At 37.7% G+C, this 26384-nt stretch overlaps 1 protein-coding gene across 1 annotated transcript in view; it reads left to right on the plus strand.

Annotated features, from left to right (window-relative positions):
* The first annotated feature begins 756 nt into the window (after positions 1-756).
* Positions 757-26384, plus strand: part of LOC145782811 (uncharacterized) — a 46124-nt gene continuing 20496 nt past the window's right edge. Inside the window, exons 1-15 of the mRNA XM_082594576.1 lie at positions 757-970; positions 8823-8945; positions 15134-15328; positions 16639-16722; positions 16814-16957; positions 17279-17330; positions 18653-18693; positions 18866-18928; positions 19314-19505; positions 20579-20712; positions 21552-21695; positions 22136-22233; positions 22997-23091; positions 23819-23933; positions 24320-26354. Coding sequence (XP_082450702.1) covers positions 821-970; positions 8823-8945; positions 15134-15328; positions 16639-16722; positions 16814-16957; positions 17279-17330; positions 18653-18693; positions 18866-18928; positions 19314-19505; positions 20579-20712; positions 21552-21695; positions 22136-22233; positions 22997-23091; positions 23819-23933; positions 24320-26354 — 3665 coding nt within the window. The 5' untranslated portion in view covers positions 757-820. The remainder of the gene's footprint in view (positions 971-8822; positions 8946-15133; positions 15329-16638; positions 16723-16813; positions 16958-17278; positions 17331-18652; positions 18694-18865; positions 18929-19313; positions 19506-20578; positions 20713-21551; positions 21696-22135; positions 22234-22996; positions 23092-23818; positions 23934-24319; positions 26355-26384) is intronic.

A 26384-nucleotide genomic window follows, 5' to 3' on the forward strand; every position in this document is an offset into this window, starting at 1 on the left:
ATTCAATTTATATCAGGTTAAGCAATTGTGACGTCAGAATGGTTATGAGTGAGAGTGGCTAAAATGTGAACAGTGATCCCAATTCCCAAAGTCACAATGTTAATAAACTAATCTTGAAGGTTAAAAGTTATAGCCTAGCTTACCCTACAGGTGAGGGTATAAACTAAACTTGAAGGTTAAAAGTTATATACGTGAGGGTATTGGACTGTACTGTAGAATATGACTCAAAAATTTAGGAATGCGTAACCGCAGTCGGTGCAAACACACCTCAGTTAATTTCGTTTGAGATGTTTCAAAATACTCAAAATTTCAGCGTTAAAACTGCAGGCTATAAACTTATCTTCGAGGTGTATCATAAAAATAATTTTTTTAACAACAATTACCGAAAAAGTTAATTGCTGTGGAAAACTCAAAGTAACCTCTTTCCCTAGATCAGCCAATGCGTATTACTATGGTTAAAAAAGTAGTCCCTCTACCCAATCAAGAAAATGAAAACAAACGAAATATCTCTACCCAATATTGATTTTTGGATTTCTATGAAAAATTGCAAGTTAAGTCTGCTTGTAGACTAATTTGTGACGTTTTTTTTCTGAAAGCTGATTGGTCAGTGGTTGATCTTCTCAAGTGAGATTAGAAAAATCGAAATGAGAGGTGCTGGTTGCTTCGAATTGTTAGCAATTCAATGTGAATAAAAGTAGACATTTGATTGGTTTTGTGGTAGATAGGCTGCAATGTATTCATTGATTCATTCGTTGTTTTTTCGGCAGATATCGTTAATCAATTAATATATAATTTTGACCAAAAAAGCTAAAATAAAGTTATGGAAGAATTAATAGAAGAGTACAAATCTTCCTTAGAAGATTTAAAGTTCAATTCGAAACCTCACATCAACATGCTCACCATCCTTGCTGAAGAAAACAAGCAACAAGCTGAATATATTGTTCGAATTATAGAAGAGCGCATTGCAAAGGTTATAATTGTTTTATAAAAGATAAGTGGACAAGCATAGCCTATTCCTACAATGTTGTATTTAAAAATCCATCCTTTTTTATGGAAGTGGCTACATTTGCGTTACAATATATATAGGCCTATATGATATATATTATCAAAGTTCATATGTTTGTGATACTTTTTTGTGTATAAATGTAATAATAAACTCACAATGTTTTATGTACGAAACTGGTATTAAAAAATGTGCAAAAAAGCTATTTTATAAGATATGGCTATATCTACTACACTAGTGTTGCTAAATAGAGAATTCTCCCTAATTTCAGAAAAAAATTACAAAAGATACTACGGTACTAGAAAATTTTTGTAAAAATTTAAAGTTGTTAACCTAAAGAAAGCACCACTAAAAAGTAGAAATGCTGAGATTTTCCTTGCGTAAAATGACGCATTGTTTGCAGAAGTGAAGAATTAATGACGCTAAGCCTATAGAAAAGCCAGAAAGCAGGTCTCGGCATTTATATTGTACAACGTACCGGTACGCTAGTAATGAAGCCATGTTAAAACAAATATATAAATAGGCAGTGGCTATTTGACCGGCTCCGGTCTTTGAATCTAAAACACTATTTGACCGGTCATGACGTCACTGCATAAGCACTTTTTTCTTTTTTTCTTTCAAAGCAAAAGACGAGAAGCGCCGACATACGGTAAGTTCTAAATTCAACACGTATTCTTCAACTCAGTCCGTGGCGCATAGGGTTCGTCTCCGGCTGCCAATCTAGAGGGGATGAGTTCGATACTATCCGGAAGCATTCTTTTTTCTTTTCTTTTTTTATCTAAATTTTGACCCGAAGCGCATTTATGTGGTCAATTTTTAATTTGAGTAGCCTACAGTCCAAGTTAGTTAATAGTTCTCAAGTATAGTTCTCAAGTTAGTTATATCATATACAATAGGCACTAGGCAGTGGCTATTTGACCGGCTCCGGTCTTTGAATCTGAAATACTATTTGACCGGTCATGACGTAAGCGCCTTTAAGTTTTAAATTCAACACGCTTATTTCAACTGAATCCGTGGCGCATACGTAACGTCTCGGGCTGCCATTCTAGAGGGAATGAGTTCGATTCTATCCGGAAGCGTTCTTTTTTTTTTTTTTTTAACTAAATTTTTGAAAGTGGAAAGTTGTCTTGAAGGGTTGGTTGAGATGATGATTTGAAACTTGACTGATTGTTGTGCGACAATGAGACTGGATTTAATTTTTAACTTCGGACTTCAGCGAAACGTAATCTTACAGCCTATTAGAAGGTGTGATTTTTTCAGAGAATTTGTGCTAAGAAATGAAAGGAATTTGTTAAAAATAAAGACTAGAAAAAACTTTTTTAATTCGTTTTGAAACTTTTTTATTCACTTGTTGATTCATTCATATCAGTTTGTATCCTTTTGTAGTTAAAAAAAAAAAAAAAAAGAACGCTTCCGGATAGTATCGAACTCATTCCCTCTAAAATGGCAGCCCGAGACGTTACGTATGTGCCACGGACTCAGTTGAAGAAAACGTGTTGAATTTAAAACTTAACGCGCTTATCGTGTTTTGCTTTGAAAGAAAAAAGTGCTTATGTAGTGACGTCATGACCGGTCAAATAGTGTTTCAGATTCAAAGACCGGAGCCGGTCAAATAGCCACTGCCTATACAATACTTCTTTTAAAAGAAATGATAATGGTAAAACCATTTTTTAAAGAAGTATTGTATATAACTAACTTGAGAGAAAAATGTAGGGTCGTTCGGCAACACACGTTCACTTATGACGATCGAAAAATTACCAAGAGAAATTCTCAAATTCCAGCAAATTAAAAAAACTCTAACATTATTACTCACATTTGAAAAGACATAAAAAATGGGCTGTAGTCTACTCAAATTAAAAATTGACCACATAAATGCGCTTCGGGTCAAAATTTAGATAAAAAAAAGAATGCTTCCGGATAGTATCGAACTCATCCCCTCTAGATTGGCAGCCGGAAACGTATCGCACGCGCCACGGACTGAGTTGAAGAATACGTGTTGAAGTTAGAACTTATATCGGCGCTTCTCGTCTGTTGCTTTGAAAGAAAAAAGCGCTTATGTAGTGACGTGATGACCGGTCAAATAGTGTTTCAGATTCAAAGACCGGAGCCGGTCAAATAGCCACTGCCATATAAATATGATTGATTGATTGAATCTTCATCCTCGGACTGGGAAAGCTTCATGCAAATCTTAATCCTAGCAGTTTAACATATTTGTGGAGGCTTTGAATCACTGTCGCAGGCCCAGTCTTCGAGATTGATAGAGTTTAGTTTCCGATTTTTGAAGTGTTCTTGCCGGAGAATTATTTCATCCATTAGGGCAGTCCTTAACGTGTGTTGCTCAAGCGCACACCCCGAGATCATTTTATGGCTTTATGGGGGTGCAATCTAATTCGTACCATGAACAATTCGTACCGTCAGTTCGTACCTTGAAAAGATTGAGAGAAATAATTGGTAAAAGCGGAAGTCGCTGATCGCAGTTTCCGGGTTTCCGCAAGCATTTTAAAAGGGTTAGGGTATCGGTTAGGTATCGGGATCCGCAAACAAACAAACTGAAAAGATCGAGAGAAAAAAATAGAACATCGCTGATCGCAGTTTCCGTTTTTCCGCGGTTTCCGCAAACATTTTAAAATTTCCTGTAATGATCCTAAGAGTTTGCCGAAGTCGCTGATCGCAGTTTCCGCAAACCTTTTAAAAGGGTTAGGGTTGATTGGAGTTTCCGCAAACATTTTTAAAAGGTTAGGGTGTTTCCGCAAACAAACTGAAAAAAATTGAGAGAAAAAATAGAACATCGCTAATCGCAGTTTCCGTTTTTCCGCAAACATTTTAAAATTTCTGGTAATGATCCTAAGAGTTTTCGTTTGTTTGCGGAATATCTTAAAATGTTTGCGGAAACCCGGAAACTGCAGTCAGCGACTTCGGCTTTTTTCAATTTTTTCTCTCGATCCTTTCAAGGTACGAACTGACGGTACGAATTGTTCATGGTACGAATTAGGTTGCATCTGCTTCATAGATTGATTTAGGCTATACCTCTCTAATCTCTATGGGTGTGAGTTCATAGACAGAGCCAGAGCTTTATTTTCAACTAGTGTTGGGCGATATTGAAAAAAACAAAACGATACGATATTTGAAAAAATACTCGATATTTCGATACTTTTCGATATTTTTGTTCTAATTACAAAAAGAGTTTCTCAGTCTTCGAAATTGGCGTCGGCAATTGCGGAGGTGATTGCCGACGCAGATGCAAGAGTGGCGCATTAGCGTCGGCAATAAAAATACCGAGGCCACACGAGCGCTTGTAAAGTTAGGGTCAGACATTCCTCCCAGTCGTTATGCCACAGCCATAGATTTGTTCCTTAGTCAACACCCTGATGGAGCTCTGCAAAAGAGGCGTGTGGATGGGTATCAAAGCACGAAAACGGCAAAACGTGGACGCTTCATGGCGACGAAGACAGTGTAGATTTACAGCTAAGCGATGAGCCTCTTGATGTTTCTGATTTCAGTGATGACGCGACAGCCTCATCCTCCGATTGATGATTCCGATTCTGTCATCTAGTTCTTCATCAAACAGACTTTGTATTGCTCGCAGTATCTCAACTGTGCCGAAATTATGTAAGTGCATACGTAAATCGAGACAATCTTCTCGCAGGGAGCTATTAATTTGTTATCGGTACTTAGTTGAGCAATTAACGCTATTTTATGATAATTCAACGTCGCTAGATGTCAAATCAATGCAAAACAAACGTAAATTTCTTATTGAGCATTGTTGTTACGCAATATATCCCGCCAGGAAAATTAAATCGATTTGTGCTGACTCGAACGTTGAATCAACCTAAAATTAATTTACTTTCCCGCCCCGTGAGTTATTCAATGTGAATTACTGTAACAGCGTGCATATCGCGTTGCTCGCTTTATCGCTAACTTTAGCATATTTTTCGGTTCTCGTTTTCCATGTTTGGTACAATTTTTTTCGTAATAAACGTTCACAGCAATTGCCGAGGCAATTTCAACTTTTGCCGTTTGGCCGCGGCAACGTTTTTGTAGGGGTTTGCAGTTACCAGTTAGGGCTGCAATAGTTAAAATATCGAACGATATTGAAATAAATATCGATATTGAAAAGATATCGTATCGAAAATTCGATATATCGCCCAACACTATTTTCAACGCAACAAAAACCATTCTTTTGTATTTTTTTGCCTCAAATTATTAAAATTGCCATGTCTGTTAGTTACTTAACTCAGCTTTATTGCTATGTTAAACAATGTAGACGCCAAGATCATAAATTCGTAATCAAAGAAGCTTCAAAATTAAGCTACGCTGGTTCGACCCACTGAGGTGTGCTTAAAACAACATGCTCCACGACTGATCTCCATTCGATGGCATCTAGTGAATGGTACCGTATATATAATTCCTTGGCAACAACACTTCAACAATCGAAAGTCAATCTCGGTAACCGGCCTCTACAAGGATGCAAACCTGCCAGAATTAAGCTCTCAAAAAAGCTTCTCCAGTTTGAGGACAAAGATTCAATCAATAAAAACTACACCACACATTTGTTTGGTTTAGATGCTAGCCTTCAAAGTAAAACACACTAAATTCATGGCTAAGCTTGTAGTAACAAGCTTAACTACGGCATATTTATATGGTTATTCAACGCACTGCCAAAATGTGATTTTTTGCATGCATGTGACTTAGTTTATAGTGTGCAAATGGAGCCACTTTTGTAAAAACTAATTTTAGGCTCTGCTATGCTATACCTAATAGTTCTGGTGTTTTAGAAGCATTGGCTTGTCCATTTCTCTTTCCAAATCTTGTTTTTCTTTACTAGTATTTTTTGTGCAAATTTGTTGTGTGCAATTATTAAAAATTTGTTCATACATACATTTCTGCTGTTTTTGATGGTTACACTGTGGTAAAGAATTAAAAATCATTTGTGTGTTGGTTAAGGATGTGATAAGCCGATGACAGCAAACTGAGTTTAGCATTCGTGGAACTTGTGTTCTGAAGATTTGCAGGGCTTCAATACATTCGTTCTCATAGTCTTGTTTTCGAGCCATTACAGTGATTATATGTTTTCAATAATATGAAATGATCAGTTTATTCAACAATCAGTGACAGCTTTGTACAGGTAAAAAAAAGACATTGAGTTGATCAGATTTAGCCAAAACTGGTGTGAAAGTGCGGTTTAAAGTGAAAAAACTGACTGCAATAACTCGCGTAGGTCAAACATTCAAACAATAAGAAATTATAATGATAAAAAAATATGTTTCAAGAATATCAGAAGAATTTCGGTGACTTCATTAAAGCAACTGCTCAGTGATATTACAAAAAAGAAACAAAACTTGTCCTCCCTGTTTGTTGGGACTGCCGCTTTTCAGACAAGGTTGACTTGGTCCTGATGTGGTTTGTTTCAGCATGAACTGACTGTTTTATAATGCCACAAGTTACACATAAGAAGAAAGAGGCTGCATTGATACTTTGATGTTTTTAAAAAATATCCTCCAACATGTTAAGTGTTCAAATGATATTATTGTTATACAGGTTAAAAAATGTGCAAGAGATTTCACTATTGAACAGAACACTACTTTTTACAAAGAAGATTAGTTGTGTGTAGTGTATACACCTTTTCTGCATTTCATAGCTGATAAACAGCAGGGTTAATATAAACTATCCATGACAAGGATCCTCAAATAGTGGGTAACAAATTTTTTTCATATGTGTGAAAGAGAAATTTACACTTGCTATCGTTGTGGTGTAAACTGCTAAAAGCATAAACTGACAAGAAAAAGGTACGGTACACTATTCAAGGTTTCACATAAAAAAATTGGAGGCACAAACTTATTCATGATTATAGTTATAGGGGTTACATACAGATGGAATCGGTTAATTGCTCAAACAAATCAATTGTTTTATTGCATTAAAATCCCTAATTTTATCTAATATTTTGTAAAAGCGTCAGTTTATCGTGTAGGACTCAAAGGAATAAATCAGATGGTTGTACCAGCATTTGTTTGTCACTTGCATACTTTTATTTAATCGTACAAATATCTGATGTTGGAAGCAAAGAAACTGCATCATGTGACAAAATGTTTATTGGTGAGCGAAGGGAGAATGTTTCTTTTTTCTCGCACAATTATCTGCATTGTTCTACAGTAAAGTGAAGGAAAAAATGTTCTGAGACAGACCTATGCAGTCAAAAGAAAAGCAAGTGACCGCAATCTCATGCGCAAGACATCTCACGTCGTGTTGCGAATATGTAACCTTTGCACAGCTGGAATTTGTTAAAGATGAAAGAATGGTTAGAGTTCACATTGTGACAAAGCAGATCATTGAGGGTAAAATGAAATTCGATTGCTGCAGTCTGCAAAAAAATGCCTTAGTCGCTGATAATAATCACTGATAAACATACTGTGTTGTGTAACACAGTTGCCCACTAATAAACCCTTTCAAGTTTAATCAGAATTGTAAACAGTTGTAGGATATATATACAGTTGTAATGGCCATTCCTAACAATTAATGCCAGTTCGCAATAAATCTTCAGTCAATTGTTAGAATGCATGAATTGAATAATTGCATCAAAACGTCAAATAGGAATGTAATTAATCGATATCCTCTGTATGAAACTCTGTTGTTATCTGGAAAGACCAATTCCGGTTGCTACAGTAATATTCAAGAAAAACAAACAGCTATTTTGTCTCTGCTTTTAGCTATTGTACACCACATAAATTTTACATAAGGAACCTTCCAAAAACATCTTAGGGACCTTCCTTTTAAAATGACCAACAGCTGCTGCAAAAGTTCAAAAATCAACTTATGGTACCGTACCGGGTTTTTCCAGATTGCAGAAGAACTGCAGGTCGTGGTACACCACTTCGGCTTAATCAATGCAGTAGGTGCATCAAACTCACAAAATGCATAAAATAATACATTTAAAGCTTTCAAATAGGAGTAATCTCTACTTGTACACAAACATTTTTACTGTTAAAAATGTGTATAGAAGAGAGCCCAGTGCATAAAAGTGTTTCTGATACATTGGCTATTAAGAGGAAAAAGAAACACTGACCTAAAGCATGTGCAAGGAGGAGAATGCATGTTTTAGTGCATCTGCACAATAGACCATGACGAGTATCACCTAACTTTGACATTTAGCTCAGTTTGATTGAGATGTTTAGGCAATATTGTGGCAAAATAATACAATAAAGTTTTAAATGCATATATATATCACGTAAACTAGCACAGTTAATAGAAGGCACATCATATTAACAAAACAGGTATAAACACTTGCAGTGCAGCCCGCTTAATAAATGTGAAAGAAAATGTAACTGTTTGCCTGAATAGTAAAGATGGCCACATGGATTTTTAGTTTAACTGATATGCTAAAATTCAAGTTTCTTTGACATATTGTACTCAAAATTTATGCTGTATAACATGTTTGCTATTGGAGACAGCTTAATTTTCATCACCTTAGCAACCACCAAAAATATAAGATATAAAAAGTCACTTTGTGTTTCCATCATGCAATTTTTATTACCGGTACTGGTATTTGTATTTTTGTATCACAGAATAAAACATGTGTTTATGAGCTGTTTTGAATTGCGTCATTGTGAAAGGTTGAAATTGGTGTACCAGTATGTAAACATTTGTCATGTAAATATTGGTATTTGCAATTGTTTCGAACGTTATTTGAAAGTATCTAAACTTTGTATTGTGAATATGTGCTCTGCTTGTTTTGATCATTTTGCATGCAATTCATGGACATTACCACCATGTGGTTCTGAAATGCACGCATGGTTAAGGCCATTACATTGGTTTACTTCACAAGCAGGCTGCTGTTCGTCTTCCCATTCTTTATTTACTCGATTCTATTGTGAAGAACGTTGGAGGAAATTACAAGGCGTTGTTTTCCAAAAAGTTGAATACGACTTTCAAGCTGGCATTTGAAGCAGTAAGTTATGTAGTGGCTTGGACTTACTTGTCAGAGTTTTGTGCAGCTTTTTGTTTTGGTTTATTTTTACATATTTAATAGTAAAGCAAATTCATTACTTTTTTCATTGCCCCATTCCTTTCATGTACTTACTCCTGGTTGAAGGCCAGTGGTTTACGGTACCCGGTCATTTGGTCGACAGGACGTTTGGTCGACAGACATTTGGTCGACAGGACGTTTGGTCGACAGGACGTTAGGTCGACAGAACGATTTATTTTAGGGTTAGGGTTAGTTAACTAACCATAACCCTAATCTAACCCTGACTCTAACCCTAACCCTAACCCTAAAATAAATCGTTCTGTCGACCTAACGTCCTGTCGACCAAACGTCCTGTCGACCAAACGTCCTGTCGACCAAATGTCTGTCGACCAAACGACCGTGCACCTGGTTTACAGCTGTTGGGTCTTGGCATTGTTTCCCATGGCCACAAATCTTAAATTGAAAGCAATATAAAACTTTATTATAACACAATTAACACATAAACACCCAATTGGAATTTTGAAATTTGAATTATGTCATTGTGACCTGCCTCAATTGTTCTTTATATTCACAATTGTGAGATTTTACCATCTATGACAGTGGTTCCCAACCGGGGGGGGGGGGGGGGTGGAGTTTTGCAATTTTCAGGGGGGAATTTGGTTTTAGGATTGTAAAGCTTTTTAAGCCTAGTAAGTTGGCCTAAACCAGAGCTTTAAAGCATTAAGGAGGAGCCCTTAACTCCCGATTATTTAAGCAACTGTGCACTGACATGGATGCAAACCATCACGTAGGCCTACTTCTTTTTCATGCAAATAGGCTACTCTATGACTTTCAAGAGGAAACGTAACCAAGTGAGTGTTTGAGCTCAGAGACGAACTTAAATTATTTTTTGACTTTTAAATAAAATTGGAATTTGCTGAATGATGACAGATGGATTAGATTCCTTGCTTATTTGGTTAATATGTTTGGTCCATTGAATAAACTGAATCTGAAAATGCAAGGGAAAAACACCAATATATGGTATACTATATGTATTCAATGGACATCTCCGTTTGAAGCAGATTGTGCATCAACAATCAACATGGGTTATATGTATCCATGCGCCATTGAATATTGATATCATGTGAATTTACAAACTGTACTGCTTCCATGCTGGCTTAAGGCAGGTTGGAAGAGAGTGATTGATTTATGTCACTGTCATTAGGAGATTGTCTTAAGGCTCTGCTGTCCTGATCGCGGGGAGACTACGTTTTGTCTGGCCTCTATCTTCCGACCAGCCTGGCTTAGGTGGCCCTTCCAGGAGCAGATGCCACTACCGCTCAGCATTTAAAGATGCTTTGGAAGCTTTCACTAGCAAGTAGGGGTGTTCAATTTCGATTTTCGATTAAGGTGATATTCGAAATTCGTTTTCGTATCGGAAATATTCGAAATTATAGCCGCCCTTTCGGCTAAACGCAGTTGAAAGTAACGGGAGGGACGCGAAATCTGTTTTGTCTCATTTTGCAAGTGAAAAAAGACTTTGACACATATGCATCGTCGATCACGTGAGTATCACACGCTCTCGCGGGTCCAACGGCCAGTCCTGCACACGTGCGTTGAGGAAAGTCGTGCGCAACGTCGTTGACTTCCACGCGTGTGCAGCCAACGGGGGGTGTCAGTTCTTTCGATTCCGATAGCCCTGACGTTGAGCCAACACAGGCGACGCCATCAGGCGATGAGCGAAGACGCCAGACCACTCTGATGGAACTCTTCTCCATGGGCAGGGTCCAGACGCAAGACTCCAACAACAGTGACTGATGAATGATGAAATCAGCTCAATCTCAAACGAGGTTTTCTATTTTATGAAGCAGAAGCTTGCTTCTGGGCAAGCTGATTCACTTTCCTGGTGGAAAGGAAACGAAGGCGAGCTACAGCTGCTGAAAAAGCTAGCCGAGAAGGTTTTTGTGATCCCAGCGACCTCGGCTCCAGCGGAGCAATCGTTTTCAAAAGTTGGCCTGACCGTCACGAAGCTGAGATCCCGACTGACGGGTGACCATGTCGATCAGCTTGTGTTCTTAAACACCAACATGGGTCTGGAGTGGCAGACGTTATTTTGTGTTCTTTTTTCGCAAATTTTCATGGCGTTTCTTTCAATAAAATCACATTTTGCAGTGTGGTGAATAGTTGTGATATTCGAAATTCGGAAATCGAAAATAAATTGAATTTCGAATATACAAATAATCGAAATTGAACACCCCTACAGCAAGAAAGGTAGAATGAAGAATCGAACATGTCACCATATTTAAAAAATTATTATTGGTGCTGGTTGTTGACAGCAAAGAACAAGTTCTTCCAGAGTTGGAAAAAGAATTGATTTTGTAACACCTTACAGCATAAGAACTGGAATTCATTCGATATTTTCCTGAAATTTATGTCGATGAGCTTGATTTAATACGAAATTCATTCACATTGTTGATGGAAAAACTTCCTGATAAATTGCAGAATGAATTTTTAGAACTCAAAACGGATTCACTTATTCAGAGAAAAAATCAATCACTGCATTTGGCCATTAATGTGTAATTCCTATCCCAGAGTGGCAGAGAAAGCTATTCGAAGTATCCTTCCGTTTGCTTCCATTTATCTATGCAAATCAGGTTTTTCAACTCTTGCAGATGAAAAGAAAACAGAGAAACAGATTAGACGTGGAGAATGATATTTGTTGTGCTCTTTCCAATACTCTTCCACTACATTCATGAGTTGTCGAAACAAAAAAATCACAAGCATCACACAGACTGTTAAATGCATTGACTCTTATATTTTGAATGTCGTTGGCTCCAGCTCGTGTCCAATCGAATTTGGCTTTGGATGGTGATGTCATATGTGGCTTTAGAGGCCTAGTTTATGATGGGAAGGAAGTGGGAAAAAATCGCATTGCATGGATGGTGGGGGACGTGGTAGTTTCAGCGTTTCTTTTCTAGTGTTTCATTTTTCATGGGCCTTTTGTATCCTGCTTTTTTCGAAAATTTTCGTGCTTTCCTTGGGTTTTTTCTCCAGAGTGATCTGTCACTAGCAAGTTGTTCCCAAGTTGTTCCCAATAAAATGCTTTTCAGCAACGTTCTTCATTAATTAAATTATTTTAGTATGAAAAGGAATATTAAAGCCTAAAAAGCTTATTACTAGTGAAAGTTTAGTTTATCTTACAAGACTTAGATTAAAATATTAATGTAAACGAGATTTTAACAAACTAAATTAAAGAGGGGGGGGGGAATTTAGATTTGAATATTGACTAAAAAGGTACACCGAATGAAAAAGGTTGGGAACCACTCACTGATCTATGGTCTTCAACTAATCAAGGTTTTGCTAATAACAAAGTCAGGGTTCGATCTTAGCGCTGGTCCTCTGGCCAATGTCTAGTGCGAGTTCCCCGCGGACCAGTACGAATCGTTTCGCACTGGTCCGACTGTCCAGTGCGAAAATATCATCGCATTATGTCGTTTGAACGTTTAGTGCGTGGTTCTCGTTTGCGCTTCTATTCAAATAAGAAAACACGTGATCTGTGCGTGTTAAACCGTAAGAAAAAGGCAGCAACATCACGTGTTAAATCATAAGAAAAAAGCAATCGCAACATCACGTGACGATATTAAATCGAAAGAAAAGGGGAATCGCAACAACACGTGAGCTCTGGTAGCCCAGTAGATTGAATGTCTTGCCTTAGAGATAAACTGTTGTTACTGTTATTGCCATTGTATATTTCTATGTTATTGCCACCATTCATCAGGCCTCGAAATATCCGGCGGTCATGGCGGACATGACCGCCGGAATGAACTCGACTGTCTGCCGAAGCCGACTCATTGGTCGGTCATAAATGACCGCCGCAAAATTCTTGACAAAAAGAAAGCTAATGCTGCAAAAATTGTTTGTTTAACGCAAAAAAATGCGGAGCTGAAACAATAATAGTACAGGCAATTGCTTTAAAGATCACATTAGAGTGGCGTGGTTAACGAGCTGATGGCAAAAGTAGCCATTTTTACATCATTTCAACCCTGTTTTTGGTTTTTGGTTTGTATCAGCTACTTGAAAGAAAAATATTTCCTTTCAAGTAGCTGATACAAACCAAAATTTGCACTTCCTGACTAGCTGCAACATAGGCGCCAACTTTTTATGCTGTATTGATGCATAAAACAATAGATGAACTAGCGATCGGCAGCAGGACAACATTTTTTGAATGCAAACCGCAACAGCTTCGCGATAAATAATCACTAGAACGAGTAGGATGCTACAATTCCACACCAAACAAAATCTGTCATTTTTACATTGATTCAACGTCTGACGTTAAATCAATGTAAAAGTGACTGATTTTGCTGCCTGCGACATAGCAAAAATCTACCATTTTGTGTCGATTCAATGTCATCAGATGTTGAATGCACCCAAAAACAACATAATTTGCTACGTAGACGGAGCGTGCGTTTAGCTTTATGCGCTTGCAAACAGACTCGATGTTGTTTTCGAAAGTCGAAACGTCTGCAGTGAATTGTCGCGGCAGTGAATCGCTCGCTGTGAAAATGAACTTGAAGTCTCGGCACGACGTAACCACCAACCAACGCAACAAGGGCTGGTTCAAACCGCATTGCGCACACACGACATAATCAACGCAGTAACGGACTCACACAAACTGCATGGCGCACACACGACCGTTGCCATAGAAACCCGATCAAAGGCGGGGAATATGCGCATCTTTTGTTTTATCTGCAACGCTAAAACAGGTCAGTCATAAAGTTGAAAGCAGGTCAGTCATAAGTTGCGATATTGTAGTCAAAAGGGAGCTATGTCAAGTCGAAAACTTAATCAAACGTCTCTCCGTGCTTCCCACGACAATCTTGTTTTTATCAGTAAACGGGACGGACCAGTGCGATCTCGTGCGGACCAGTGCAAATGGTGAGCCACTGGTCCGGTTGGCCAGTGCGAAAAAAAGTTAAGGTCGACCCCTGAAAGTCCATTAAAAGGTGTTTTAAATGCATTTGTGTTTGGATATTTATATATAAAATTGTATATGAAAACTCAGAAATTATATCCTATTTTTCTCATCCCTGTGTCAAGCTAAGCTATGGTTCACTCATATAGAGCAGGGGTTCCCAAACTGGGGTACATGTACCCCAGGGGTACATTTCGACTTTTCAAGGGGTGGTACATTAGATTAAGTATAAGGATATTCTTTCCATAACTTCTAATCTGCCTTAAAATATTTTTTATCACCTGATGATGTTAATAATTTGAAGACCTGAGATTAAGAACTCCTTAGTAAGTCACATTTTCACCCCAGTAGAAGCTTTAACTACAACTGCAGAAACTACCAAGTTCACATGACTTATTTTGTCCAATCAAGCACACAAGACAAAACAGCTGATTGATTGCTATGAGAACCGTAATTACAAAGGTTTACAAAGAGTCTACATTTTCAGTGCTGCTTGGAATCAAATCAAAAAACAGATCACAGCTCAAAACACCTGAACATGATCTTCATTGTGCTATTGCTAATGTTTCACCTCGTATTAATGAGCTTGTTGCTAAAAAGCAGGCTGATCCATCACATTAGCTAGGATTGCTGGGCTTATTCAGCCGATATATTGTTTGTTTGATTGATTGTAGTGTTTGTCTAACCTTGGATTACATTGTTATGAATAACTTTGTGTGCTTTGATTGGTACAAAATATCATGCATGCAGTCTTCTAATGCAGCTCTACTGTTAATTTGTTGCAATATCTAAACTTTCTAAAGCCAAAAATATGAGAAAATTTTGGGGGTACACGAGCGAATCTATAAATTGACCAAAGGGTACTGATGAACATAAAGTTTGGGAACCCCTGATATAGAGGGTTGTTCTGTTGTAACTTCTATACATACAAGGAGTCATTAAATCCGCTGTATGGTACTGATGATGCAGCATATTATGGACACTTTGCACAGCTGCTTTATGTGTTTGAAACAAATTTGTCTGGAAAGTGGTTGTAAGTAGTGTGATGTAGAAAATCACTGTTTCAACTGAGTGCTAAGTGAAACCTCTTCCTGGGGTAGTTTGAAGCAACAAGAAAGAAATAGTTTTGTAAAATTAACATCCCTTACATTATGATATGTAGACACTTTAAAAATACTTGCCATTGTAGACAATTTGCAAACAAATTATTTCATTGCAGGCAAATGACAAGGAAAAAATGAGTTTGTACAAACTAAGGACAACGTGGGATGATCATTTTCCTTTGAAAAAGTTGCATTCTCTTGACCTAACTATTCAAGCTCTTGATCCTAACTGGCCAGTGAAACCGTTACCGGCCAATCTTCAAACCAATGCAACAAAGAATATACATGTAAATCCAAAATTTCTAAAAACGGTGAGATTTTAAGCTGCCAAGCTCTTTCATTTGAAAAACTTACATTTCCAGACCAAAAAAGTCGTATTGAAAGCTCAACTCTCGCATTTCCTTCTGCTGTCATGCATGCAATACATTAACAACTAACTCAAACAATGTTAGCTTCCATGAAATCTTATTCGGAAAATCTAGCCATTAAATAGAAGTGACAATTCTTCTTCAACAGATTGATCATGTTTGATCAGCTGTGATCTCCCTTATGAATTGCCTCCATTTTGTTCTGTCTTTCGTTTTTATTAGTGCTTCCGGCATGTTTTTTATTCCTGTAATTTGCTTGATATTGTCAAAATATTTCATTTTTTGTCGTTCTTTTGTTCGTTTAGTTCGTGACAATTAGATAAGGTAAAATCTAGTGCCTTTTAGCACTTGTATGTTTGATTTGCTTACAGTGGTTTTCAACTTAGGGGTCACGTCGCCAACTGTTTTGGGGGCACGCAAGACATCTGATTATCCAGTGTTTTTTCATTTTTTTTGCCATAAAATAAAAACTGTTTTTTCATAATTGATGGCTTTGACCTGAGGTTGCTTTATTGTTGAACCTTTCAAACATTGCTAAGGCTTTAACAATAGGAAAGCTTTCGATATTTTTCACCGAGTTCTTGTTGACTGGGTGGCTTTGTGCACTGTGCACTTGTGCAGGTACTGAAGTTAAGCAGCAACCACACTATCGCAAAAAGCAAGTTATATACTTGCTTCTACTTGCTCATATATTTGAAATTCAACAATAAATACTATTAATACTACAAAACGTGCTCAATGCCAAGCAAAAAGCCAAGCAGAGCGAAATCAAATATAGTCTCTGATAAGGACCTTCTGATGATTCTCCTTTTAGAGTGAAACAGGCTGTCAAGAGTTCAGAGACTAATAACTATATTTGAAATTCTGTGTCAATATGGATTTGTCAGCATCGTTTACAACGGCATTGAAAATTTTCAATTTGTACTTTGTTTGAAAGTTCTTTCAGCGACAGTTCCATGCATTAATATGCTTGTTAAAAAGATGCAGCACCGATCATCTCACTGAAACTGACTTCAATAAATCCGCAACTGCATAAAGTGGGTGGGTGATAGTGATACAAACAAGGTTGAAAACCACTGGTTTAAATGATCTTCTGCATAGGAATGTTATAGCAAACTTGAAACTTCTGTTTGTCTCATAGACAGTGACACTGACCAGCTTAACATTTTTCCAACAAAATTTGAAAACTGTTTTAAAAATAGCGTTTTTGTGCAACATTTCTTTATGCATGGCTGTGTATAATTTATTTGCAGAACGAAAGTGGATCATCTTCAACTGCCAGTACGAAAGCCACCGCAAAAACTGCGCCAAAGTCAGCTGCGTCTTCAAATGCACCGGTATAGCATGAATTTTAACGTTTAATGAATTGTTTCAATAAAGGATTGTTGATGAACTAAAGCTATTTTGATAACAATTATAATATGACAGGCAAATGAAATGGACTTGATCAAACAGCAATTGGTGAAGCAACAACAGCAATTGCTTGATCTGCAACAGAAAAAGTTGCTACTTGAGCTTGAACAGACGAAGAGCCAGTTAGCTGCTAAACAAAAAGAAGTGTTGAAGTCCAAGGTGCGATTCATTTATATAAAACATGTTTCCTGTCAAGTGTTTGTTTTTTTGTGTTCCACAAAGCAAGGTTTGCAATTCCATCTTGATACTGCAATCATATTTGCAGTTTTTGAAAACCGGACATTGTTAATTTTACTTTGTTTTGTCATCGCTTTCTAGACACAGTCTCATTTTATCATTGTTATTTTTTGCTGGACTTTCTATATGATCCTATTGATCCTCAGATCTTCAATAAAAGCTATATTATAAAGCGATTTATTTATCTATCCCTGTATTTTGTCTTGTTCAATTGCGAGTTTTTAAAAGTGATGCATTTTGAAGGAAAAAGTTTTACGAGATCCCCGCTCTCATCAACCGACGTCTGCAGCACCAGGTGAGTTTCATCTTCCATACAATAACACCCATAGTCTTCAACACGAAGATATTTTTTCTTTGACAAAATCATTGCTCACTTAAAATTTCGGATTTTGAAATGGCGTCGGCAATTTCCAAAGTACAAATTTTAATCACATTTACTTGCCATGATCTAACTAAATTGTATTTTCAATTCAATGATCTCATCAGAACAAAAATACGAGAAAATGAAATAAAACTGCGCATTGTAAACGATATATTGCACCCTAACCAACAGCAATATTGAGCTTCATGGTGTAACAGTAACTCGCTTTTAAAACCTATTTTGAATTGCGTGGTGTTTTCAGGACGAAAATGGAAGTAGCCTACATATTGAGGAGAGTCTCCTGCAGGTCACTTGTAAACTAAGCAAATGGCAGTTGAGCAAGCAACATTTTAGCATGTAGCTGTAAGTTGGCCAATGATGAAACTGAGAACGCAACAACTGACCAAGACTTGGCATGTCACAAGTCAGCAAATTAAGTTCAGCAAGTGATGTCCAAGCCAGTCCGATGCTAGGTGAAAATCTCATTTGCTGACTTAGACAGTATATACCTAAAATGTATTTGCTGGGTTGAAGCGCTTGCTGAGTAGTCGCATGCCGAGTGGTCTGGACTATTGAAGATGGTGTTGCCGCAACTCGCAATATTTTCATCAGTGACCAAGACTATTTTTCGGTTTAATTCACACACATTGCGTATTGTGGGGACAAAAATTGTATGGAGTCTCAACCACACATTTTACTGACCTAGCTTTGTTTTAATTCATATGTTGTACACGCTTTTCCGCCTCAGAATTAAACAATCAACAGTGCTGGAGATTTACATTGGCCTTTTTTTGCCGTCATACAGTAATTCATTATTTTGTTGGATTTTTTCGGTATTGACCAATTGCCGACGCCAATTTCAAAAGCTGCATTCAATAAAAGTTGTTTTTGTGTTGCATCTCGAGTTATGAATAAAACCGGACACTCATCATTCATTAACCTTTGTAATACTTTGTATGTCCACCAGTACACTTGGTATTTTCATACGCCATCAGATTGTGTTTAAAATGTTTTGCTTATATGTGTGTGTTGTGCTTATATCTGTATTTTTTTTTTATTCTCTCAATGCCCCCCGGGGTATTGGAGAAAACTTCAAGAACCCCTGCTTTAGAGGTAGTCCGTCGTCCTAAGAAATCGTAGCTTTGATAAGATGCGGGTATGCGGTATGGATTGCAGCACAAGCATATCTTTGGACGAATGTATTTTGGTTTGAATCGTATATCACGGTATATATGTATAACGTTTGTTACTTTTAGGAAATCTTCGTGTGACATTGTCAAACTCTAAAGCATCCACGGTAAGTGTTCAAAGTGAAGTAAATTGAGCACCAGTGTATTAATTGTAAGATAAACCATAAGTTTTCGTAACCACAGCCCACCGAAAACTTTTCTGCAAAGTATCACATGGTAATAGTGTCGCGTCGAATCACCAGTAGTGTAACACAACTTCAATTGTAACTGCATTTTTAGCCTGCTGGCCGACAAGCTTCAGATGTTGTAAAAGACCCACGACTAAAGTCGGTTTCTAAGAAGGTATTTATATTAACACGCTTCTACTTGTGTTGCATCCTATGGATCACTTAGGAGCAAAGTCAATTTTCCTATATATATTTATCTGTTGCTTACTCCTGCTTTTTTGCAATTAGTGTCGGTCGTTTTGGTTTGTTTTTTTACAGTAAAGGGTATGGCTAAAATGAGGTGTTAGTCTTTGATTTTAACATATTTTATATATAATTGGAAAAGATTAATTTTTTTTTCGAGAGTGGTTAATAAGTTTCTTTTGAGCATGCTGTACTTACAGTTCACATTCGAAACGGTTGGTACTCTTGTCTGTTTCCGCATTGTATGCAGTCATCTCTAGTACGTTACTTGTGAAGAATGAAGAGATAATTATTATTTAAGAGCTTTCTTTATTCAGGTTTCACCCGAAGTCTTGAAAACCACCAGCAAAGTTGTTACCGCTAAAAAGAAAAAATCACCAGAGAAAAAAGAAAGAAATAGTCCCGACATCGCACTCAATAAAAATAAAACTTCCAAGCCTTCGGTGGTCAAACCGCATCCAGAAAAGAAAAGTGATGGAGTGATCAAGAAGCCCAAGAAAACAGTTTCAGTATGTCATCAGCAATCTGAGCAGGAATATTCGATTCCGTTGTATTGAGTCTGTTTGTTTCAAAGTTAATTTTGCACAGCATCAGCTAAGAAAATAGTACCATTCCTAAAATACAATTATCCCTAAGATTCGTTTTTGGATCTACAATGTTAAATTATAATGGAAGCCACTTGATACATAACAATGTAGAAAAGCATATCTTGTTAAATGCTAAGATCATGCTATAGCTTGGTTGTTTTAATCTTAACGTAGTTATCCAAGACCGGCCCACGACCAATCGACCATATGACGCTGTCCGAATGTGGCGAGACTGTAATGCCTGACTTCGTCATTTCTTGTATTTTGTTAAGATTGCGTTGTTCAGAATATCGCTTCCAGTGCTAGCACAACAAAGTTAAATCAATAAATGAAGCACGTCACTGATCGCGTCGAATTTGGGGTTTTGTCACTTACGCCTTTTAAGCTCCGATGATCATCAGACATAAACTGACTTGATACTCTATGTTGAATTCAGACATTTTTCAGCGTTAAGTCAGTTATTTACTGAATACCACACAAAACAACAAAAAACGATGCGCGTGCACTGAGTCATGTCCAAATTTTTAAGTTTCCATTTTAAAATTTGATAAAAATTTTGTATTGTTTAGAGGGGTTGTTGATTATTGTCAAGAAAGGAATTGCTAATATTTGAATGTGCTCGTCCGCCTTCTGATCCGCTTGTCGTTTGCGTTGTGATAACTCTGAACAGTGCAAACTCAAGCAATAATTCCCGTCCCACGTCATTCGGACCCCATCATAAACTTTTTCTTCGTTCAAAACAGCGCATTTTTACTTCGAAAGTTGTACAATCAAGTTTTTGAAGCGCCTTTACATAATTATGTTGCTTGCATAATAATGCATATAACTTCTAGCCAGGGATTAGATCTATGCTGTGGGGAAATGCTTTCGTTTTTATTATTTGTTGAATGTTCAAACATTTAGAGTGTTGCTAAGTTTTTTCAGAAATAGAAATCTGAGACTTGACATTTAGCAATGCAGCAGCAACATAGTGATTGTAGAATTATGTGATGCAGGAGGAGATTGCGAACGGTAATAATCTTGTATCCAGTGAGGTAGAGCATCGGAAGAAACGAGCTCATCGCGGAAAGTCATCTGTATCCCCTCAACCTCCCCCAGCCAAGATATTGAAAAGAACATCACCCCCTCGGTAAGTTTCACTGAGGCTCATCATCATTTTTCATCAAGTTGTGTGGCTGTGTGCACCACATTACAATCTAGAAATTGTTTTTCTACCAATTAGAAGCTGTTTTACGTCAGATTTCGTGTTTTCCAAATACTCTTCAATGGTTGTCGTTTCTTATGTTAGCAGTGTTAATGCTGACCCTCCCATTTTTACCATTTTCTATCCATAAAAAATAAAGGTTCGTTTCAAAAACGAACTGTGTGCTAAATTTTTGGAAACTAAATTAAATTCAGGTTTTCCTTTAACATAGTTTTGTTTAATGATTCCTAACATGATAACACAGAAAACAAATCAATAGCTTTTTATCTCAAGTCTAAACCTTAAAACATTTGACCAGGTTAACACTCACAATAGTATTTCAAAAAAAATAATATAATTTATGTAGTGGAACCGGTTTTCTTCCAATAGGATTCATCAGCACAACTGGATCGAACGAAAAAATTACAGTAGATTACTATCAGCCCAACTAGCCCGAAAAAAACGCAAATTTACATATTAAATAAATAAAAGTCACTAAATGTTCAAAACCTTCATTTCTTTGCTTTTTTCTTTTTCATTCCATTTCTTTTTATTCTTCATAGTTATGCTAAATAGGCCAAATACAGAAAATATTGCAACAATCAAATACGGTAACTTACTAAAACTGTCCTTACACGCAGCAGTGAAAAGTAGAATAACTGAGATGAATTTTACAAGTAGGATTAAGAAATGCTTATGACGGTGAAATCTAGAACAAACATGATAACACAATAACACATATCGATAACACAGTTTTCATTAACACCTTTGCCATCTTCCTCCAGACGGCCAACTGAGACTCTGATGGCTCCTACGAGCAAAGTACGACATGAACCACCTAGCGATCCAAGAAGGAATCGAATGGATAGGAACAGGCGAGTCAATGCCTTGAAGGACCAAAGCAAGGACTCTTCAAGGCAAGCTAAAGTGTAAGATAAACAGATCCAGCTGATCCACGTATTGTAGGCGTAGATACTTGGGTGCTGGCGCCCTCATTTTTCGTTGTTGTCAATGCCATCTTCTTGAATGACTTTTTTGGAGAAAATTTTTGTTTTAAGTTAATTAATATCTTTTTGTTACAAGTATGAAGCGAAAAGAAATGAATTGCGGAACGTAGGAAAAAAGCTGCCGAAAACTCAAAGCCTTACTCATGTTGTTTAAAAAATCAATAACTTTTAGGTTTAGGTGTGCTGTTACGGTAAAATGTAGTTCAGAAGCTTTTTGAAACGAGGTTTTGTTTTCTGTTCATATTACGTTGTTTCAAAGTAATTTTCTTCTTAAAAACCTAAATTTAGTTTTGAACTGCGTTTAAGCAGGCAACTAACTAAATGTTGTTTCGTATGGCTTTCACTGATTAGTTTCGTTCCAGATCGAGTGATGGTTCCTTATCACCGAGATTCTCTCCAGAACCTGATACCGATGACGTCATGATCAGCAAGTCACCGGAAAGAATGCGGATTAATAGAAGTAGCGTATCGACCTTTTGATTATTGTAAAGTACTGCGCATTATTACCTCATACTCGTGCAATGACGAGAATGCATTGTCTTCTGGGAGCTGGCCAGTTATCACTAGAGTAACTTTTAACAGCTTCAAGCAGCTTCAAAAATATCCGAAATCTTTATAGTAAGCTGTTTTGCGCTGTTTTCGACAATTTTATCATGCGATTTTTTCGTGCTTTTCCAAAACATAAAACGACAAGAAAAACATAAAATTCACTTCAGTGTGCTCGTATTCTCTGTTAGAACTAAATTGTGACCTAAAACCGATTGTAGAAATGTTCTGGCCAAATATTAGCCCAGCACTGTATGATAAATTTGTCAAGCAACTTCATGTAGTGTTGAGCGAAGCTTCAGTGTGATGGGCAAGCTGTTGACTGAAGATTGTCAGTTTTCCACAGATGTTTGAAAATATTTTATTTGACATTGGATGTAAATTAACCACATAAATAAAGTGTCGTGGTATGAAAATTTTGTAAATGCAACTTTCAGTTGCATTTTAACTGAAAGTTGCATAACCACAATCTTCTCAATTTTCACTGCAACAAAAAGTTGCCATGATTGTGAAGTTTGTTGTGGTACACAGTTCAATGAATTGTCAAATAAATAGACTTTTATAATATGTTCTGACAATCCTGTTGTGTTTCGTTCAAGTATTTTTGTCAAAAGTCCGACGACCTTATTGATGATTCCAAGGAAAATGCCCTTATGTCTAGCTTGCTATTGTTACAGGAAACGATGCTCTAATGAGGCGACCCAGTTTTGATCCTGACTTGCATATTCCTCAAGAGTTGACCTTAGGTCATCAAAACGAAATATTGAGACAGGTAAGTGTTCTATGGATGATTTAGTGCTACGCTGAAAGCCTACTATACGTTTATAAAGTTCCCTGTCTCGAAGCGACTACAATTTGTTTAACTTCGCAGCATGATGATTATTTGGGTATCTTAGTCTGGACAATCACATACGTTGAACAATTGTTATCATGGTTGTTTTTGGTACAAGTGCGTTGAATTTCAAGTATCGTTGGTATTGTGGTTGATTGACGAAACTTCAAACGTTTTAAAAGTCCAGGTGGAAAGTTTGCTTTCACTTTTGGGCATTAAACACGAAAAGATCGATCGAGTATCACTGATTTGATCAAGGATGCATGATTTATGAACACTGATCGGTAGCCACCACAACGAGTTCTTCAGCATTCTGAGCAACAGCCTACTGCCTTTATGTCATGTAGGAAAACTCACCGGCTATAAGACGCTAGATATCCGTACATAAAGTATGGTTACCGGTTCCACATCTGCTACGAACGTTGTGATTGGACATATGTTTTAGGTCGCGCCAATCACCTTTTTCACAACGTCTTGACGAAAAGCAATAAATTAAAAGTTGGCAACTTTTTTAAACCAAAAACGCTTGCGTGTTTAGTTTATTTCTGTGGGTTATGTTAAATGCTGTGTCGTTGCATGGTTTTATCCGCTTATGGCTTCGTTGTCTGGCATTTGAAAGACGAAAACCACCCAAACTTAAATGCCTTTCTTTTGTGACATGTTTTAGGCCAATCATCAATTGAACAGCGGGCAGCTAACACACGAACAACATCAGGAACTACTCAAACAACTTCACCAATTATTCGAAGTGCAGCGAATGAAGAAAATGCAAGGAGTGGAAGGTCGGTGTGTCTATCGGACTAACCAGCATAATATTCACTAAACTTCTCTGTTGGCTTGTTCGCCTGTTCAGTTACTGTTGTGTGCAGCCCGTAGAAAGAATTCTTAACTTTTGTAGCTTTTACCATGTGTTGCACAGAGAAGTTCTTTATTGGATAGCGTGAGTTGAAATTTTCTTAAAGTATGTTTTAAAACCAAACATAATTTGATTAGTTGTGTGTAAGCCGATCGTAACTTCCGTTCCTTCAGGTCTGTTTAGCACAGCGCAGTGCGTCTAACTCTAACTTCCGAGAATGGTTGCTACAGTACAAATGATTAGTCTGCATATTTCGTAATCTCTTGTAGCTGCCAGTAACTGGCCCACTAACTTCTGTTGCTTGTTTTATAGGAATGCCCCCTCATAACAACCCGATTATGCGGGAAAGAGGCCGATCGCCTGTTGACCCACGTCAGTTGAAGAAAAGAACTAGAATTCCACAACAATCTGCTGAACTAGAGAGGAGCAGAAGACCTGGGCGTGACCAGGTGCCGGAAGATTTTCATGGAGTGCATCGACCTATTCCTGAAAAACGAAAGCTTCCCATGGAACGTATTCGAAAAGGTGGTGACCCTCGTAACCGAGTGGCAAACTTACCTTCTGATGATAGGAAATTCCATCCTGACCAACCACTCCCACCTCCAAAGCGTCGAAACAGGTGTCCCGATGTTCCGCATGTTGTGAGGCACTCTTTGCCACCTCCCAACATGGCGGGTAATCATTCTGCCATGCATGGTGGTTCCCGTCCTTTTCCTCGCCCTCCTTTGAGAGGTCCTCATCGACAAGACTCTGATCAACCTCCACGTCTATCGCCACCATTTCCTCATGATATGAGTGATACAAGGCATGATCCTCGACATAATCCACCTCGCATGTCACCGCCACGTTTTTGTCCTTCTGGTGACGAAGGGAGGAGTCAAAACAGAATGGCAGATGATGGAAACCAGAAGAATCTGCGAAGGTTTGCACATGCAGATGCTCAAACGAATAACACTGCACGGTTACACCGAGGAGGTGATCCACGCAGAATACCGCGAGGTCCCAAAGATGAACCCAATCAACCAGCAAGGCCTGCAATTATTCCGAATGTAAATGCAAGCAAAAAGTCAACGTTAGAAGAACCGGAGGATTATATCATTGCAAACATTCCTCCGCATGAGGAAGATGCAGAAAATAAACTGGAAGAACCAGAAGATTTCATCATTGCCGAAATGAATACTGCCATCCAAAAAAGAAAAGAGTCTTGTGAGGAACCTGAAGACTTTATCATCGCCGAGATGCCTTTCAGTGCAGAGTCGTGCAATCATTCAACTGGTGTTAAGCGAACCACTGAGTCAGAGCAAGCTTACCTAGAACACATGAAAAAGATAAAACAGTCCATGTACACAAAAGAACGGGAGGCCAACAAGAGGTCGAGTTTGAGCGACAATGCTGTCACAACCGAAGGAAGCTCATCTGAGAAATCAAGCGCAGAAAATGAAACCGTTTCTAAAAAGGATGAAGTCTCAAAGTCTCCATCACTTCCACTAAAAAAACGTAGGTACATCAGTTCAGAAAAGTCCGCTGCAACTGAAACTCCGAAGGTACCAGAACCTGTTTTACCAAGCAAAGACTCTTCTCTCAAAGTGTCTAAAAAACCTGGCAAAGAAGATAATAGTGAAAACAAATATATAGAGCCAACAAAGCCAGTGGAATATGGGGTATTAGCAAAGTCAGAGCCAAAAGCGGAGTCTGTGGTTCCAGACGAAAAGAGATCAGACAAAAAAACAGTAATTCCAGAGCAAAACAAATTAGATAAAAAACCTGCAATGCCAGACCAAGCGAAATCGGATAAAAAACCTGCAATGCCAGACCAAGCAAAATCAGATAAAAAGCTTGCATCGCCAGTCCAAGCAAAATTGGATAAAAAACCTGCAATGCCAGATCAAGCGAAATCGGATAAAAAACCTGCAATGCCAGACAAAGCGAAATTCGATAAAAAACCTGCAATTCCAGATCAAGCGAAATTCGATAAAAAACCTGCAATTCCAGATCAAGCGAAATCAGATAAAAAATCTATAATTTCAGCCGAAAAGAAATCAGATAAAAAATCTCCAATTTTAGACACAAAGAAATCGGCTAAAAAATCTGAAAAATCCCAGAAAGAAAAGAAACGTTCTGATAAAGAGTCTCAGGAGCCAGTTGTACAGAAAAGTGATCTTGCACCGCATAGAGATGGTAAACCAAACACGGAACCAAAAACAATCGAACAAATAAACAATGATAAATCTTCTCTCATTTATGTCATTGAGGATGAAGAGCAAGCGTCAGGAGATACCAAAAGGAGTGAACAAGATGGTGAGAAGATGAGACGTAGAAGATTGCGACCAAAAGAATGGCGTCGAGAGTAAGATATTGTTTTCAATTTGTACTTGTA

This window comes from Aplidium turbinatum, chromosome 14 (assembly GCF_918807975.1).
Source record: "Aplidium turbinatum chromosome 14, kaAplTurb1.1, whole genome shotgun sequence".
NCBI classification, from domain to species: Eukaryota; Metazoa; Chordata; class Ascidiacea; order Aplousobranchia; family Polyclinidae; genus Aplidium; species Aplidium turbinatum.